Source organism: Pleurodeles waltl, chromosome 2_1 (assembly GCF_031143425.1).
Source record: "Pleurodeles waltl isolate 20211129_DDA chromosome 2_1, aPleWal1.hap1.20221129, whole genome shotgun sequence".
NCBI lineage: Eukaryota > Metazoa > Chordata > Amphibia > Caudata > Salamandridae > Pleurodeles > Pleurodeles waltl.
The window spans coordinates 773,876,515-773,896,264 of NC_090438.1; the positions used below are offsets into that span (position 1 = coordinate 773,876,515).

Sequence of the window (19,750 nt, forward strand, 5' to 3'; positions counted from 1 at the left end):
GGTGCTGATAGACGACAATAAATAAGGTGCAGAAAGCGGGAGGGGTCAGGGCAAAAGGTCGGAACAGAGATGACAATCACCTTGTTGAGCGCCTCCACCAGAGCCTTGCACTCCCCTCGCGTTTTCAGGGAGTTCACACTCCCCTCGTTGGCCACGCGGACATTTTGTAAGGGCATCGCGATCCGCGTCGTTGCCTTCTGGGGTCCGCGGAGCAGAGACGTGCGCCCCGCGCCGGTTACACGTCCGCCTCTAAGCTCCAAGCATCCCCCTCACTTTTCGATGTCAAAGGACGTCGGTGGGATGTCCAGCCCCGGCTCCTCTTCCTCTGCGCTGGACAGCAAAGCCATGCAAAATGCAGGTTGTTTGTCACATCTCACATAGCATATTCCGTCTGTGTGCAAGAAATAGCACGAGAATTTAAAAACACAACTACAGAGGCGAAGAGAGCTCCCACAGTGAACATCTTCTGTTAATCCAAGAGATTAGTACAGAACCTCAGGGTGGAGAAAACGATTTAATCTAATTATCCAGCGCTCTGATCCATGCAGTTCAAAAGCTCTTCTCGGAGGAGCATTTTACACCGAAGCAGTGCGTAATTTGTACATAAAAACGTGCCCGTGCCCTAAGCTCTCCTCTGAAACACACGGCTGCTGCCATTAAATTTGCGAGGTAGGAATACTGAGGCACCGTACTCCTAACGCCGTCCCGGGCCTCTTGAATCCATTTACAGCCAATTCCTGCCCCTTCAGATCACTCTTGCAGCTTTCTGTTTTCTTCCTTTGTGACGCTTCTTCGTCTTTCTCTTCCTCCTCTTTCCCATATAAGGATTTTGTTCGCAGTACATGCTTGAGGCAACAACATTAGTGCCGGCTCTCTAAAATAGGTGCCGGTGCCTCCGCACCGGAAACCACCGGCACAAATTAAGCACTGAACTAACGAATGTTCTTTTATTATGTACTACAGTGGCAGGGCCAGAGGCACGGTGGATTCCATTCATCTATTTCTATTATGACCGTAAACTAGCGAAATAAAGCAAGTTTATAATTTACCCAAGAGAAGTATTGTAGTTATGATAGAAACTTCAACAGCAGCTCTTCCTTATTCTAATAGGTGGCTGCAGGGTCAAAAGTCCCAGTCGCACTGTCCAGATGACATCCTGCTGCACGAGTTCTGACTGTGCGTGATCCGTTGCGATCTCTTGAGCAGGAAACTCGTCTGACAAATCCCATTACATGTACTCTAGACGTGTTTGTCATTTGCTTTTAGGCTTACAGAGGTGTATTCATTTTAACACAGGTGACTACTGTTCATGCACAGTGCTTTATTTATGGTAGAAAAAGTGTTGGGGCCCAAATTGTTGCTCAGAAGCCCACAGCCGGCGCTATCTAATGTCAACAAATATGTGATTACCACAGCTGCATAGTTTTGACTGCAACCGGTAACTTTTTAATCCATCACCAAACACACTGTTCTTCTTTTCTCTCATGCTTGCTGGTTCTTTTTTATCCCCGTTTCTTTGTCACGCTTTTTTCCAACTTTCTCTTCCTTTTGTGTTTTTCTCTCTCTTGCTCCGGGTCAAAGTCTGATGAGGAAAAATAAATTCTGGTTCCCAAAAAAATGAGTGCTGGCTGGCCCCCACTTCAACCACTATTCTTATTACCAGACTGGCGTTCTTCTGGAATATCCAGTTTATAGACGCTATTTTTGTACTCTATATTCTGACATACAAGCCACCAGACCATGACGTGTCTAGTGTTTAGTGGCAGGTAAACAAAATAATTCACTGCCGCAGAACATTGAAGTGAAGAAGATAAACTGTCTAGTGTCTGCAGAACATGCATTTGCTTAGATCAGAGTCTGAATACAGTGAGTGCATTGCCCTGTGATGTTCAGAAGGACCAAGATTAGAGGCCTGTGACTGCTGCCCAACCCAGCCTACAGTGCTTCTGTGAGCAGCATCGACCCATCGTATGGGACCGCGTAAGTCTAGAACTGTCACTGTACATAAAACTCCCTGAGAGTGACTCTAGAAGGAGGGCCAGTGTTCCTCCACCTACAATGCTGTGCTTGTGAAGATCTGTGAGCAACATCCACCCTGGCATGCAGGCTATTGAACATCCACACTTCTCGCTGTACCTGTGAATGCATGCGGGAACTTCAAAACCAGCGCTTAATGCAATGTGATATCTGTAAGTGACTTTGACACCAGCATAAGGGCTATCAGGCTTTACTGTTGCACTGATGGACCCCCCTGAGAGCAGTGCTCAGACTGGCCATGAAGGCCCATGTGCATCGTTGGCACATTGTAGATCACCATCCTCCAGAACTGCAACCGCTGATTCCTCTAACCACGCAAGGAAGAAAAGAAAGGCCTTTGCTGGCAAAGACAGTGTCAAGGCAATGGAGTCAAGCAGTCCGCAAAGCTACTGCAAGGGTCGTAAGCCTGCTCCACCTACAAAAGGAATTAAGATATCTTATATGTGTGACTTTGTTGCAATAACTCAATTTGCACTTTGGGTATAGTATTCACACTTACCATTCCAAGTACATTGTTGCTTTAAATTTGTGAAGGTCATGAGAGGCTCAATGCTAGTTATGGAGTAACCAGAAATGACCAGAAGAGTGATATGTGCCCTAAAATATCACGAAGTACTAAAAATATTTCCTTAATGTAAATGCAGTCTTTTTCTTAAAGAACAACACTTATTGCACCAGGTATTGTCAATGATTCATGTGCGAGATGAACTAAGCATCCTAAAACAGACCAGCCTCCAAAAGTAATCCTTCAGTGTTTGACTGTGCTAACCCGGGGAAATGTAAAGTCCAAAATGGAGACACATTGTAGTATCGCTGCATGACTAGGCTCCTGTGGTTCCAAGGACAATGCCAATATCTGTGAGAAGGATTGCCTAACTGCCCTTCAGTCCCAAAGTCCCTAAAGAACTGGCCTCTCGCAATTATGATATTATAAACTCTTAGGGGGTCATTCTGACTCTGGCGGTCACCGACCGCCAGGGCCAACGACCGCGGAAGCACCGCCAACAGGCTGGCGGTGCTTCCATGGGTACCGCCGCGGTCAGAAACGGGAAACCAGCGGTGTCCCGCCGGTTTCCCGCTGCCCCAGGGAATCCTCCACGGCGGCGCTGCTTGCAGCGCCGCCATGGGGATTCCGACCCCCTTACCGCCATCCTGTTCCTGGCGGTCTTCACCGCCAGGAACAGGATGGCGGTAACGGGTGTCGTGGGGCCCCTGGTGGCCCCTGCAGTGCCCATGCCAAGCGCATGGGCACTGCAGGGGCCCCCTAACAGGGTCCCACATTGATTTTCAGTGTCTGCCTAGCAGACACTGAAAATTGCGACGGGTGCCACTGCACCCGTCGCACGCCTTCAACTCCGCCGGCTCCATTCGGAGCCGGCTTCCTCGTTGAAGGCGCTTTCCCGCTGGGCCGGCGGGCGGCCTTCTGGCGGTCGCCCGCCAGCCCAGCGGGAAAGCCAGAATGGCCGCCGCGGTCATTCGGCGGCTCCCGCCGGGCGTGCGGTTACCGCCGCCGGCAGGAGTCGGAATGACCCCCTTAATGAATGTTCAGCTGTAATTTTGTTATTAAAGGTGAGTTCTGACGTCAGCAGTTGCCTATTGCTTTCTCTCCAGCCAATAGCAATATCACAGTACCTTCTGTCATCACTGCTGCTCATTAAGTGTAGGAGCACCCCTTCCGCCCCACCTCAACCTGACGGCGGGGAGGGGGTAGTGTCAAACTTTCCCTTCAGCTGAAGGACGTATTTAGTTTCCCCTCCTTGCGGCACAGTCATGAGCATTCCTCTCTGTTTTTCTTGTCTGCTTTCAACAACAGAGGATTCCACATACTTTGCACCTCCCCTGTACCACAGCCATTTACCGGGGTTGGGCTTCTCTAGTTTATTAGATTTTAACTTACCAATTTCTCCAAAATTTGGTCCCCACCCATTTTTTTCTTTAAGCCACACTCATGAACATACCATCCCACCAAACTCCTTCTGTCTTTTCCATGACAGAGGAGGCCGTGGGTTCTGTATCATCATCACCTTCCATGTTTGAGAGGTAACCCCCCCACTCACAAGAGTAGGAAGTCCTGCGACACAACATCACCCCTGCATTTCACCCAGTTGGAACAGGTATTTTCCCGCTTGCTGTGCCTCCTGCTGGCAGAGGAACCTGAAAGCAGAGTCTGACCACCAACAGCAAGTCAGCTTCAATTTACAGGTCTGCAGTAGGGCAGAGCTTCCTTACCATTCAGCTCTTGACCCTATACTCATCTCTAGTGGCATCCTCTCAGCCAGGTATAGGGGCACAGTCAACAATGGGACATGTGCTGACTGCCCCAAGATCACCAGCACAACAACAAAGTCATAAAACAGGCTATCCCGGGAAAGGAGATAGGGGCTCTAGAGAGGGCTGACATAGTATGGAACTCTCCAGTGACTTGTAACATCCTTACATTCTGTAGGATGAGATACTTGATCACATACCCGAGGATAGTTTAAGTGAAATGATTGACAAATTTTTGCATACCCCAGAACACCATGTTTCAATGCATTAATACATGTGCTGAATGTTGAGATGGATGGGGTATTTTCCTCTTTTAGTTTCAGCTATGTTCCCCGTTGGCTCACTTTCCCATTGTCTGGCTTATTCACAACCAGTGATCAAATCGTAATGTGTTTTCAAGGAATTTTATAAATGCTCAGCATGACACTTTCTGTTAGAGGTGACCCTGGACTGTTTCTGTTTTTTTTCTTCTCTTCAATGAGATGTTTGGGGTGTGAGCAGCAACATGCTTGACAACACAGGTTTGTAATGAATATACTATTTCTTCCATATCTGTTGTAGGAAAGTGCCCTCTTTCTTGGCATGGTTGCCCCCATTTTCTGCCTGTTGTCAGTTTGTTTGACTGTGTCCACTGGGGTCCTGCTAACCAGGACCCCAGCAGTTATGCTCTCTCCTGTAAATTTTGATAACTGTACCTTTTTCCTCACACCTTTGGCATACTGGTCCCCCCCATGTAAGTCCCTAGTACATGGTACCCTGGTACTCAGGGCATTGGGGTACCAGGGGATCCCTATGACCTGCAGCAGTTATTCTGCCACCCATAAGTAGCTCATGCAAAAGGTTCTGCAGGCCTGCCATTGCAGTCTGCATGAAATGGGTGCATGCATCCGTTTTCACTACAGGTCACTGCACCAGGTCACTGTAAGTCACCCCTATGGCTGCCCTCTCAGCCCAGAGGGCAGGGTGCAGGTACCTGTGTGTGAGTGCACCCCCGCACTAGCAGAGGTGCCCCAACAAACTCCAGTTCCTTTTTCCTGGACTTCGTGAGTGCAAGGACACCATTTTACGTGTGTACTGGACATAGGTCACTACCTATGTCCACCTACGTAATGGTAACTCCAAACCTGGGCATGTTTGGCATCAAACATGTTGGAATCATACCCCAATACTGTTGCAAGTATTGGAAGTATGATTCCAAGCACTCTGGGGGCTCCTTAGAGGACCCCCAGCATTGCTACCACCAGTCTTACAGGGTTTTCCAGCAGCCCAAGCTGCTGCCACCCCTCAGACAGGTTTCTGCCCTCCTGCTGCTCGATCCGATCAAGCCCAGGAGGGCAGAACAAAGGATTTCCTTTGGGAGAGGGAGGTAGCACCCTCTCCCTCTGGAAATAGGTGTGACTGGCTTGGGCGGGATAGCCTCCCCAAGCCACTGGTGTGCTTTGAAGGGCACATTTGGTACCCTTCATCCATAAACCAGTCCACACCGGTTCAGGGACCCCCAGTCCCTGCTCTGGCATGAAACTGGACAATGGAATGGGGAGTGACCACTCCCCTGTCCATAACCACCCAAGGGGTGGTGCACAGAGCTCCTCAAGAGGGTGCCTGGGTTCTGCCATCTTGTTTCCAAGGTTGACAGGGAACTCTGGGAGCATCTGAGTGGCCAGGCCTGATAAGTGCTTACTTGTCTACGTGACCAATCCCCCTTTTAGGGCTATTTAGGGTCTCTCTCTTGGGTTGTTCCTCAGATTCAGCTTGCAAGATTCCAACAGAACTCCTCTGCAACCTCCACTTCAACTTCTGGCCTCTAAAACTGTGACTGGAACCTCCAGGACCCGACCATCTGCCTCCAAGAAGAAGAACTAATCTGCAACATTGTTTCCAGGGCTCCTGCCAGCAACTGCAACATTTCCACCAACTGTGCATCCACTGAGGGTGGTGTGTCTTCATTTGCACTAGAAGAAAGAAGGAATCTCCCTTGGAGTGAAGGAGACACTCCCCTGCATCCGCAGGCACTTGCTGCAACAACGACCGGCTGCGTGGATCTCCCCTCATCTTGAGCTGTGTGGATCCTGCATCACAGGTGGTGGTCAAAAGTAGTCCTCTTGGTCCTCTCTGCCAGTATCCAACTTTGGTGGAGGTAAGCCGTTGCCTTCTCACACAGGACAGTACCCCTTGCACCGCATCTCTTGCAGCTGCCAAGGCTTGTTGCATCTCCTCAAAAAGATCTTCAGGCAACGTGTAGCTCCAGTCCTTAGCACTCCTTCCTGCGATGGGTTGAAACAGAAGAAGCCATGACAGAAGCCTTTAAAACATCACAGGACACATCCGCAAGAAACTTTGCCTGTGTCCCCATCTGCAAGAACAAGGAAACAGTATCAACGCCCTCCTGTAAGGCCAGAGTAAGAGAATGGAGTCCTTGACCAAATATTGAGAGGCATATACTGCATAAATAGCAGCCCAGAGTTGCAAGTTCGGACTTGAAAAGGACATCTACAAGGAGGCCTCCACCCTACAGTCCACAAAAATTCAGAAATGGGAACTTCCTCAGACAAATTGGACGGACAACCAGCCAAATGAGAAAGAAGGGAATCAATCTTCAAGGAGGAGGGAAATTCAATATCACCCCACGCCAGAGGATAAAGGGGGGTCAAAAACCGAGGGAGGTCCGCCTTATCCAGGTCCTTCCATTCCCACAAAAGAAGACCTCCTTGTTAACAGCCAAAGAAGTAGGATGACAGAAATGGAACTGTTGAAAAACACCAGAACAAGGCCCAGGAACATCATGGTCTATAGGACTACTCAGATTGTCACCCAAATAGCGAAACAGAACCAAAAGATCTGCCTTTTGAAGAAATTTGGAGCGAGGCAGCGTCTCTGTCACAGACGAGTCAGCATGTTCATCATAGTTAGGAGAAGGCCAGGAAAAGGAAGAGAAAGAGGAAGAGGAAGAGGAAGGAGAGGTCACCTGCAAGGAGGAGACTGAAGAGGTGGGTGAGGAGGGAGAATAACTCATACCCCCAGAGTCCTTAGACCTCGAAAAAGCATCACAGAGAGAGGACAAAAGCAGTTGAAACGATACTCTGAAAGACCCATGGTAGGTGCCAGGGAGAGCTGAGTATAACAGCAAAAAACAAAAACCAGCATGGGGAAAGGTCAGGAAATTTAATAAGGATTTATTATGTTTTTTAACAAACTAACAGGAAAAGGTAAAAGCAACCACTGAGGCACAAAATAGGAAAAAAACACTCCATGCATCGCACCCAGGGAGATCGGGGGAACAGTGTACACAATCCAGCCATGCCGACCTCCGAACACATGAGGGCGTGCAAACAACATGGGCCAGCATGCCGACGTGCTAGTTGTCAAGGAGCCGCAAATCTGACCTTGTGGTGTTGAAACACCAGAAGTAAGGCAGCACAGAAATAAAAAAGCAAATAATGGCCAGACAGACACAGTCTGGCTGAAGCAGGAAAACCCCTGCCCAAAAGCCTGCAGGGGAGCAGAGGGTGGGCACCATAAGACCGTGCCACTGGAATGTGGGGATGGAGAAATGATAGCCCCTGTAAAACAGCGTGCATAAGCCCAGCAAGCACGAGAAGCGAAGCACAAAGCAACACATGGCAGGCAGCGGAAGCAGGACCAAGGGCATACAGGTAAGCACAGCAGACCCCCTAGCACCTCCATGTCCTCTCCCCAAAAACCCCAGCAAGGCACCCAGCACAATGCCAAACAGGGCTAAACACACTCAGGGGAAAGAAGCAACAACCCCAAGAGGCCCAGCCTCCCAGGGCTTACCTGACCGGAACAGCGAAGGACCCAAGCAGACAGAAACAAACAGGTTGTTTTCTGGGCTCCTTGCCTATATATTGGTAAAGGGTACTTGGAGTATAGAGGGAGGAAGAGAGGGGAAGGGTTAAGAGGAACTTTTTGATTGGATCTGGTGAGGACACATGGGCCTGGGTAGAGGTGAAACACCTCATCAAACTAAGTATAGGGATGAGAAATAGGGTTGAGGAAGTAGCAATAGTTCACAGCTCTTTCAACAAGAGAGGAGCCTCCGATTTGAAGAGGAGCAGAGCAGTTCTCCGAGAAACTGGGCCAAGGACATCACTCAATAACAAAACATAGCCACATAGACACAATTTAGCCTTGTCCTGCGGACAGACTGAGGACTAGAAAATATAAATAAAGTTTAAGTTTGCGACACACATCTAAATAGAGAACCCTCGAAGAATGTCAAAGAGATCTCTTACAATGCAATGCTATCTACATTGATACTTTTTACATTGTGAAATGAAAATGTGTAACTAACCAGGGCTGCCATATTTGCCTGCTCATTAGTAAAGGAAATGCCTATCTATGATGTCTTAGGGCCACACCATGCCACCTTAGTTTGGATCAGCAATATGCAAATCAGTCTTGACCCTGCTCCAGTGAGAACAGTCCAGCCCGAACTGCCAAGCCAGGTCCTCCCTGAACTGGAACACAAGTAACCCAGGACTCTTTCACCCTTGGTATGGGCTCATCAGCTGGGTATAGCTTGGTTCCAATGACACAGTCAGCATGGGACCCACATCTGGGCATTCCTGTCCACTTAAGGGGACAAACGAAATTATGCAAAAAGTGATGGATGGGGGGAAGCTACATTTCATTTTGAAGGGAAAAAAGTGAACTAATGGCATCCAATGGAATTATGGTCAGGGGCAACAAAATTATTCACCCCCAGAATTTGAGGAGAAGAATTTTCAAATTAATTCATGAGGCACATCTGGGCATGCTTTTGTGTGGAAAGACACTCTTGAACCTTTGCCCTGGTCGAAGAAGTCAGAACAAGCATTTCGGTCTGTGAAAAGAGTGTTGATGCTTGCACCTGCATTAGTCCTCCCTAATTATTCAAACCTTTCACACTGTACTGCCATGAGAGAGGTGTTTTTGCTTTGGGCACTCTAGTTCAGTACCACAGTAATAAAAATAAACCTATAGACTATTATTCCTTTCCTCATATGCTGCTATCGCAGGACTGCCTCCTTGCTATTGCATGTGCACCATGTCTGACATTACTGAATGTTGGTCTTTGCTTAATATTTATTCTTCTCAGGTTGCTGAATTATTTGCTCTCACATACATGCATTGACTACCTGTAAGTCTTTTACAATATTCAATAATTCAAAGTAGGCTTTAGGATTCATCCTAGAGTTTGGGCTGCTCTGAATGTGGAGGGCTTTGCTTCTACTGGGGTTCCTGTTAAATGGTTTCCATGTAATGGGTTAATTTATGTTCTTCAGTTGCCATATAAAATTGCTATTGTAAAATCTGCTGCTCATTAGTCCACTCAGGTGAAGGGGCCTATTCACTAACGGAATTGTGTAACATACTGCAAAATGCTATTCATATACCCTTGTTTGACCGCTACCTTTCCTATCGTTTGTGTGTCGAGATCTCTGCCCTGGACTGTAAAGATCTTTGCACACATTAACATATGTTTTATTAGTAAATGTGGGAGGGTCGGAGGAAAAACAGGGAACACTTACTACAAAAGATTAAGCATTAAAAGAGGAGTAAAGAGAGGGGTAGGTGCAGGGAGCAGTCAAAAGAGTGTAAGGATGGTGTTTAGGGAGAGATGTGCACCCACCTACAATAGAGTAAGCCCTTCTTATTCTCAAACTGCCCTTATATACTTACTACAGTCAAAGAGGGCCAAACCTGTCATAAGTGGACTCAGAGCTCTACTAAGTCCAGCAGTATCCATTGCCATTCACAGATACTACAACATCCTTCCATAAAAATAATGGCAATAGGGAGTTAAAATAAAAGACCACATCAGCTAATGTTAAAAATATTACATTATTTAAACTGTTTAAAAATATAATTACATTTTATTTAATGTTAAAGAAAAATCTAAAAATAAAACATAATTATTAATTTATATTACAATATTTTATTAAAAGTTTTGAAATGTAGAAAATAATGTGACCTTAATATTTATAAAAAATAAAAATTATTGAAAATAATTAAATACTGTTAAATAATTACATATACCACTTTTATTAATTTTAAATACAAAAAACATATTATTTTTACATAGGTGGGTTTTTTAATTGAACTTTGTAATTTCATTTTAAATGTGATATATTCAAAATAATTACATTTTCATTGTAAAATTAAGTTATTAATGCAACATCATCTTATTACATTATTCTACATTTAAAATGAATATACAAAATGAGCATTAACATTTAGCTTAAAATATTTTATCGATTTAAAAAAAAAGTGTAATAAACTTTTAAACTTTGACGATCCTTTACCATTCAGAGATTTCCACCCCGATAGTGGGGGTCTCTGCCAAGTGCGGGGAATGTTGAATATGCTCATAAAGTCACAACTAGTTGTAACTTTATGGGTGTATTTGACATTTTTACTGATTCCTCCCACTATTTCATGGGGTGAGGCTATGTAAGTTTACACTTTTGAGTAACTTTACATTCAGAAGTGGTGAATAGCTAAAAGTAGTACATTTACTCAAAAGTGTGAGAATCGCATTACATATATAGATTTACTCATGTGTAGGTTTATTTTTGTGACTAGGTCCCAAAGTGGCCAGAGAAATGCCCTCCCTGATTAAGCTGCTAAAAGGGCTGCTTTATGTATTCCAAAGTACTGAATTGTGCATGCCATCTTTGAACAATCTTGTCGAATTATAAGAATATGTGGGTGATATTTTAAAGAGTGCTTGCTTAAAGCAGGGCTGTAAAAAGGACGGAGGGAGTGTGAAGGGACCCTAAAGGTGGAGTGGTTACTAATGTTTGACACAACACAAGGCAGCTAGCAAAGTTGCAGCGCTGCATGCATGAAATGGAGAGTGCAGAAATGCATCTTTTTTTTACTAAGATAATGTGCATTTTTGCCCCCTTCTAGCGCTTGCACACTGTGTGCTGCCCAGCATCAACGCAGGGACCCTTCACCTTGCTGCAAAGGTGCTTGCATTACGGGCAGGATTGTTTTTGTGGAGGAAGTTATATCTTTTTGCATAAAATAATCAAAAGAGGCATTTACCTCTTTCAATATGTGATGCAGACTACCACACATTGAAAGAGAAAGTAATGAGGGGGAAAAGGGTTTTCTTGTTGTTATGCCATTTTCTGGCAGGTGCGTCAATTTGATGCAACCCAGGTTCACAAACCATTTTAAATCTGGAATTGCATCATATCCATGAGTGGATGCACTAGAAAATCCATGCTCCACCCATGGAACGCCTACTGGCTCGAAATTTAACATAACGCAGTTCAAGCTCCTGTTTGTATTACATTTATTTACAAAGCCATGCGAGGCGGCACAAATCGTTCCATCCGTGGCTTTGTAAATCTTACTGAAGCCTTTGCATTTTCCTTGCGCCACCTTGCACGACACAAGGAAAATTAAAAAGACTTAGTAAACCTGGGTCAGCATGATCATTGCCGTGAGTGTTTACTGGTTTGCCCTCCGCTAACCTTCCCAGCCTAACAGCATTGCCATGTCAGTGCAACCTGGCAGCTCAAAACATTGGTAAGGTTATTAAAATCATCTCCTGTTCTTCCTCTACTTACATCGGGCCCCATGATTCACATTCAGATTGACTCCATTCAAGTGTCTCTCTATTGTCCTTATGTTTATGCTCTGGTTCAAGTATGCATGCTTTCTGGTCTGGTAAGTTGCCCAAGCTGATGCAACTAATGTAGCAAAAAAGCTGCTTAGAGGTTTTATAATTATAGATTTGGGATCTCTCTTCAGATAGGAAGCGTCAAACCTAGCCATTTGATGTCATCTGTAGTTCAGAGACTGTGAAACCCTTTATGAATCAAACAACATTTACATTGTTCTTATCAACTTGAATCTTTTAGGCCTGGAGATAGGTTCAATTACACCTTGAAAAACAAAATAGCTAAGATGTGTACTGAAACAGGGCTAAAGTGGCTCAATGCCTTGCCCTAGCCACAAAAGACCAAATTGAGTCTACGTGAGGTATTGATAAGGTAGCTAGTGATTATTCCTTCCACCCCTCCATTGTCTCCAGGCTTATATGTTTTGCAACTACATGATGATTTTACTCTGCAGTATCGCAAACAACTGATTTGCTGTGTCAATAGCTTCTATTTTCAGGTACAAACAGCACTGCCAATGTGCAGGACCAAAGGATGTCTGCAGAGTGACTATCCATACCTGAATCCATCAGAAGAAGTCAATGCTACAATGCCATTCGTAAGTCCGTTATGGAGTCCTGCTTACCACAAACACTGGTGTGAAGTGCCAAGGACTCCCTGCCTAGATTCATGCAATGGCTATTTGAAGGCTGGCCTGGATCTTGTGGACCCATTTATGTTCAGAGAACTATCAAACAGTTTGCAATAAAACCACCTCGTCTGCTTAAAAGACAGTCCCAGGATATTTCTCAAACTGGCCATGAGGCAATTCTGGAATATTCGGCCATTGTTCTAGGGCTACTCTCTAGCCAGATGGGTGCTTGGTGAACTGTGCTATAACAATACAGAATTGCTCTTGATCTTGTCCTGGCTGCCAAGGGTGAGGTTTGTGCAATTGTAGGGGCAGATTGTTACATGTTTATCCCAAATATCTCCTTAGTTATACATGAACAGACTGACCACTTTAAAGAAAGCGTCACGGGGTTACACACCGATGATGACGAAAATGTCTTTAAAAGGTCTTGCTTGAAAAGGTTTTTTAGAGGTTAAGGAATGAAGGTTTGTGAGAATGTATTTATCATTTTTATTGTATGCCTGCTGATCATTAGAAATGTTTGCAATGCATTTTTATCACATTTTATCAGGCGCAAGCATATTGCCCCACCTTGCCTTTCAAAACCTTTAAAGATGACAGTAGTTGTGAGGACTAAAATTCTCAGCAAGGTTCTTTGGAAGGTTATGGAATGCCATGCCCACGAAGTGAATAGAATTGCATTAAGTAAAATAATTAAAAATAGTGTAAGAGGGAGGATTATGAATGAAAATGTACAGCCATATTCATATAACTGTAACCACCAGAGCCCGTTTTTCCTGTTGATGAACATATTGCATTAAGGAAATGCCCATCTACGATGTTTCAAGCCCCTCTTTGACAACTTGCCACCAGAAATAGTCTTAGTTAGCTTGATCAGCCAAAAAGATTATGTTCTTGTTAATCTGAAGGTGATCTCTTCCCTTTTCATGGTCTCAAACTCCAGCACAAATTTATTACTATTGTTTTTATGAAGTAATTTGTGCCTCAATGAAACCTATATTTAGAACCATGGGCCAGTTTGAATATAAAATGACAGTGCGTGGCGCTGCACCAAATTTGGCAGCGTCATGCACCCTCATTTTCAAAACGCAGGGAATACGCAGTATTCTAGCAAACGGGGACCCCTTTGTTTCCCTCTGCGCTACATTTGCTCCTGTGTGCCAACGCATCAACCCTTGCACCATAGTGCAAGGATTTCTGAGTTGAGAGGGGGATTGTTTTTGTGAAGGAAGGAACATCTTCCTGCACAAAAACAATCTTACATGGCGAACTGCTCTTTCTATGTGTGCAGAATGCAGCACACATAGAAAGAGCAAAAAACGAGGAGAATTGAAAGCATTTCTCCTCGTTGCTCCATGCTGACGCCACCCCTGGGGTGGCGTTAGATTTTGGCTCTGCCTCAGGTTTACGAAAACGTGCGAATGTGAGGCAGCGTCAAAATGCAATGTGTGTTGCTGTGGCACGCCTCCAGCAACATCCATTGCACACCCTTTCCACACAAAGTGCTGCATGTGAAGAGGCTGTATTTAGAAGGTGGCGTTATGCCTTGTAAATACGGCACAGGGCATAGCGTCACCGTAGCATCATGAAAAGTTACGCTCCGGTGGCGCTACGGGATCTTAAATATGTCCCTATATATTTGTACCTTGTCATTGCTTAGTGTGGCTGCTTATTCTTACAATTCAGGGCACCATATGTATGGCTCTATCTGTAACTCACAGGTATTGATTTTCTTTTTGTTAATTTATTAATCAACATGTCCAGTCTTCAATTGTCGTCTACGTAAATTCTATGCAGATTTTCTTTAACACAACTCTGCTCACTTATGACCACTGTTTCATTCTCATATTTGTAATAGCATTTTTACATGCATACTGTATTAAAACTGATTTAAATAAAGCCTCAAACATAATGGTGTGGATTTCTAATGTGTGCCCCTCGGGATGCAAGGGTGCCAATAACACAAAACAATGAAATAAATGCCTCACAGTCTGTGGCAGTTTGTTGCATATCTAACATGCATTCCCCCTAGATAGGCCACTGAAATTATGTGATTGTGCTGCTGCTGCGATTTTTGCATAGTTATAGATGTGCCACTTTTGCCACGTAATCCATCATCTGCTGCATAATCTGCAGATGTTTACAAAACAGTGTTGTTTATAGTTCAAATTGTTCAAAAGTTTCTAAAAATACAGCAACACCTGTTTTTTTTCTTCATAAATCTGTTTATTGGTATTTTTCATCATTACATTGCTTCATGTTTCTGCATTTGTTTCCGTTTCACATAGTATGGTGTGCGTTCTTATATCATTACATAACTGTTGATGTATATGAGATGCATTGCTGCAGCATATTATTCAGCATACATTTGCAGTTAGTCAGTTATACATTTCAATTATTATGTTATCTACAGTTGTCTTACAATGTTGTACTTGTTGTTTGATGGGTTTTATCATTGTCAGCCCCTTATATGTTTGCGGGTGTAAAAGCCAGTAAAGTTTCTGATGTCCATCAGCCTGGTCGTGTAACAGCATTTGCTGATTTAAAGTTATTTCTAACACAAGTGTTCAATTGGGGCAGTTTGGTTAGGTAGGTAGAGGTTATGAGTTTTATATATATGCTAACTTTGAATATAAGGGGAAAAGGAAAAAGGTTAACATTTAACAATTGTAGGTAATGGATGCTTGTACAGATTATACTCATATGACTATTTCCCAGTCGGGGTGGGGTTACATTGTTGCATATCGGCTTATTAACAGGAGGGCTGGGTTGGGCGTCAGGCCAAGTAGGTGTTGTCACTTTAAGTCCCAGTGTCGGGGTCTATCTGGCCAACTTTTCATATTCAGTTCCCCCGTGCAGTGCGTTTTCTCGTCAGGAGGGCGTCCACTCACACTACTCCACTCCCTCTTCTGATGGGCATATTCCCTCATTACGCAGCCGCAGCAACATTCCCTCCCAGTTAGCGGACAATGGAAACTGTCTCAACCCCAAGACCTCCTCTCGCGCCAGCGCCGTGCCTTCAGCTCCTGCCCACACCTCGAGAGACCGCTTCCAGGCCTGTATCGGTGGCGGGTCTGGTGATTTCCATCTGCGGGTCACTAATCGCTTTGCTACGATGAGTCCTAAGTCTGCGAAGCATACTTCTGCTCTGTGCTGCTTGCTTCTGGGGAATAAACCTAGGATACAAGCTTCCCATGTAAAGGGTATTCGTAGTGTTATACAGTCAGATAGTTTTTCATTCACTGCTCTCCAGTAGGAGCCCAAGGCAGGACAGGACCAGAGCATGTGCAGCAGATCTGCTCCGATCTTGCGGCATCGGGGGCAAGTCGCGTCTCGGCGAGCAAAGTATCTATTCATGCGAGCTAGCGTGAGGTAGGCTCTGTGCACTATGTAATATTGGATTAAGCGGAATCGGGAATTGCGAGGCACGTTGAGGTGTCCTGAGAGTGCAGACCTCCATTGCGTTAGTGCAATCGAATCGCCTGAGTCTGTTTCCCATGCCACACGTAGTGTTTCGTTTTCAAGGGCGGTCTGGGATCTCAAAGCATCTGCCAGCCAGCTAATCAGGTGATGCCCTCGGCCCAACACCTGTAGGTACTGAATCAGCAAGTGAGTGGGGGGAGCCACAGAGATGTCTCCCCATTTGGATCTCATTGCCCCTCTCAGGGAGCAGTACAATAAAAATTGACCTGGTGGCAGTCCCATCTCCTGAAGCCTGGCAAAGGGGATCAGTTGGGATTCTTCATAGAGATCTCCCAGTGTGTACATTTCTATTTCGTGCCATGTGCGCAGTTCGGATTCTGATGTGACTCTGGTGCCTCTTGGTGTGCCTAATAATGCCAAGGCCGGTGCAAAGGGAACCATCGTGTGTGTAAGACGGAGTGAGCGACGGAAACATTTGTGGGCCACCCTGAGAAAGAGTTGCCGTGGGGTCCGCGTCTGCGTGAGTGGGTGGAATAAATGTTGTATCTGTTGGAGAGACCAGGGTCTGCTCTCTGATGCCGTGTCTACACGTTAAACATCCGCCAGCCATCTGGATATCCACTGGAGTTGAGCCGCTAGGTAGTATTGTTCCAGGTTAGGGACTGCTAGTCCGCCCTTATCAGGTGGTAGGTACAGTTTCTTTAAAGCAACTCTACAGCGGCCACCATTCCAAATGAATTCCCTCAATCCTGTCTCCAGAGCCCTGAAGAAGCCAGGAAGAATATAGTGCGGGAGGTTAGTGAAGAAGTATAGAAGTCGGGGCAGGACTACCATTTTCAGGAGTGCTATCCTGCCTGCCACTGACAGCAAAGTGTCCTCCAGAAGACCATTTGGGATTTAACCGAGGACACAGCCCTTACAAGGTTGCCCTCAAATATGTCTTCCTCACGGTGGTATACTCGGATACCCAAGTATCTGAATGTATGGGGTTGCCATGGGACGGGGTTTCCGGCAAGAATAAGTCCCGGATTAGAGAGTCCCGGGTCGAAGGGAAAGAGGCAAGATTTAGACCAATTGACTCTCGACTCTCAGGCCAGATGATAGGGCAAATTGCTGTAGAACTGAGCCAGCCTCGGGGGGACTCGCGTGATATCTCGGAAGTATAGGAGAAGGTCGTCGGCATATAGTGAGATTATGTGAGTGTCGTCTCCTAACGGAATACTCCAGTTACACCCTGCTTTGCGCATGGCCGCTACCAAGGGTTCGATAGCGAGTGAGATCAGCAATGGCGAATGGGGGCAACCCTGTCTCGTACCCCTGCACACTCTAATCGGTTCCGATATCTCAGACCCCAGCCTCACTCGGACAAGTGATCTGGTGTATAGTAGTTTAGTCAGGCGAGAGAAGAATGGACCTATACCGAGTTGTCGAAGGACTCTGAACAAATAGGGCCACTCCAAGGAGTCAAAAGCCTTTTCCAGGTCTAAAACGAGGCAGCCCGCTCGTGGCCAATCCCGTTTCGCATATTGCATAACTTGGAATAATCTTCTGATGTTGTGGGAGGTGTCTCTAGCCGGGACTAATCCGTTTTGGTCCGAGTGTATCAGACCCGGCACAGCCGGCACAAGGCGCGTCGCCAGTAATTTGGCTAATATTTTATAATCGGTGTTCAACATTGTCAATGGTCTATATGAACCCATGTCTACCGGGTTCCTCCCAGGTTTAGGAAGGGAAACCAGTAGTGCTTCCCTTTGAGTGGCCGAGAGATGGCCTTCTCGTTCAGCTGTCTCGTAAAGTTTGAGTAATTTGGGCGCCAGTTGCACCGCGAAGGCCTTATAAAAGTCAACTGGGAGTCCATCTGGGCCTGGTGTTTTGCCAGATGCAAGCTCGCGGATACTAGATCGAATCTCTTCAAGGTCAAGGGGTGCCTCAAGGGCCTCAGACTGTTCGTCCTCTAGGTGCGGGAGTTCTACTCCGGCAAGAAATTCTACGCCGGAGTTGCCACCAAGAGCTGCCCTCGAGGCATAGAGTGCCTCGTAGTGTCTCGCGGACTCAGTTTGTATCTCCTGGGGCATGTATATTAGTTCCCCCGTTTGTGAGAGGATTTCCAATATCGGTTTCCTCTCATAGTCCTGTCGAATCAGCCAGGCTAGGAGCTTGCCTGCCTTATCAGCAGATGTATGAGTTCTTGCGGAGTGTGCAGTGTAATTTAAGCATCGCAGACGCTCTAGTAGTGACAGGTGCTCGGCGCGTATTACTGATAGTCTCGAATGATCTGGCTGGTTGTTAATTGCTTCCCTCTCTGGTTGTAATAGATCCCGCTCTACTTTGGTCAGTTCCCGTTCAACAGAGCGGTGTAGGTTGCATTGGGTACCCAGACAGTGCCCTCGTATGAAAACTTTAAATGCGTCCCATTCTATCAAACCCGACGAGGCCGTGCTGTTGTTTTGTTAAAAAAATTCTGGGATTACAACGCTTAATGATGCTCGAAAAGCAGCATCTTCCAGCATCTCCAGTCTCAACTTCCATGTGGGAATAGCCGAGCGGGGGGAACCCCAGCACAGTCGTGCAATCAGGGGATTGTGGTCAGAGTGTGTGCGCCCTAGATATTCCGAATTCACCACCACCGGGGCGAATCTCGTGGTGCAAAGTATTCTATCTAGGCGTACGTGCAGGGAGTGTGGTGCAGAGTAAAAGGAGTAAACCCTGTCTGTCTTGTGTCGCTCTCTCCACACATCTACTAGCTTCCATTGTTGGATCCAGTTTACCAGGCCCTTTGAGGCCGCTACCACCAGTGATGTAGGCAGCAGGGGGTAGGAGCGGTCCAGCTCCACGTCGAGTACACTATTATAGTCCCCCCGAAGCAGCCACGGAAGGACACTCCAACCCACCAATTGGTGAGAAAGACCGTGAAGAAAGGCAGTTTGGTCTGTGTTTGGGGCACATATTGAACCCAATACAACTATATGTCCTACGAGTTTTCCCCTAACTAGCACAAATCTGCCCTGCGGGTCCACGACCTGCTCCTCCGCCCTAAAGGGGGTACCAGCCCTAATCCAAATTAGCGGACCTTTAGCGTATGCTGAGTGTCCTGTCGCATATAATTGTCCTCTCCAACGCCGGCGCAGTCGGGGGATCTCGGGCTCGTTATGTGTGTCTCCTGTAGGAGTGCTATGTGGATCGAGTGACGTTTGAGATAGGAGTAAATAGCATATCGCCGCTTGGGGGTGTGAATACCTCTCACGTTCTAGGTGATTGTTGTGTATGTGGCCATACTGGAAACATTGGATTGTCTGACATATTTCCCTGCCCCGTCCCTTCGAGTTGGGTCTCATCATTATTTTTCCCTTCCCCGCTAAATGTAAAGGAATCAGCAAGTATCGGCTGGCAGAACCAAAACATAACTAATGCCATTGGAGCAGATAGACAACAGGACACTGCCCAAACATAACAAAAACGACAACGTGCTAACACACACCTGTACATTATATGTCTCCACTGGTAGGAGCTTGGGGGTAGGCCAAAATCACAAAAAAAAGCGGGGGGAGTGCTTCAGACGTGTACCTTTTCTTGTCCGGTTGTGGCGGATAAGAGAAAAGGAAGATAGGGGGAGCGTAGGGGGAGGCTCCTCATCCCCCGGGTTTAGCATCCGGGAGCGGGGGTCAGGTCACCCGAAGCATATATGGCTGCTTGTTGGCCATTGTGTATGTTCAGGGGATAGGTCAATTGGATCTCATCTCTCAAATTACGT

At 46.1% G+C, this 19,750-nt stretch overlaps 1 protein-coding gene across 1 annotated transcript in view; it reads right to left on the reverse strand.

Annotated features, from left to right (window-relative positions):
* Positions 1-463, reverse strand: part of LOC138268486 (regulator of G-protein signaling 9-binding protein B-like) — a 44,708-nt gene extending 44,245 nt beyond the window's left edge. The window contains exon 1 of the mRNA XM_069218197.1: positions 81-463. Coding sequence (XP_069074298.1) covers positions 81-176 — 96 coding nt within the window. The 5' untranslated portion in view covers positions 177-463. The remainder of the gene's footprint in view (positions 1-80) is intronic.
* Between the last annotated feature and the right edge of the window lie 19,287 nt (positions 464-19,750).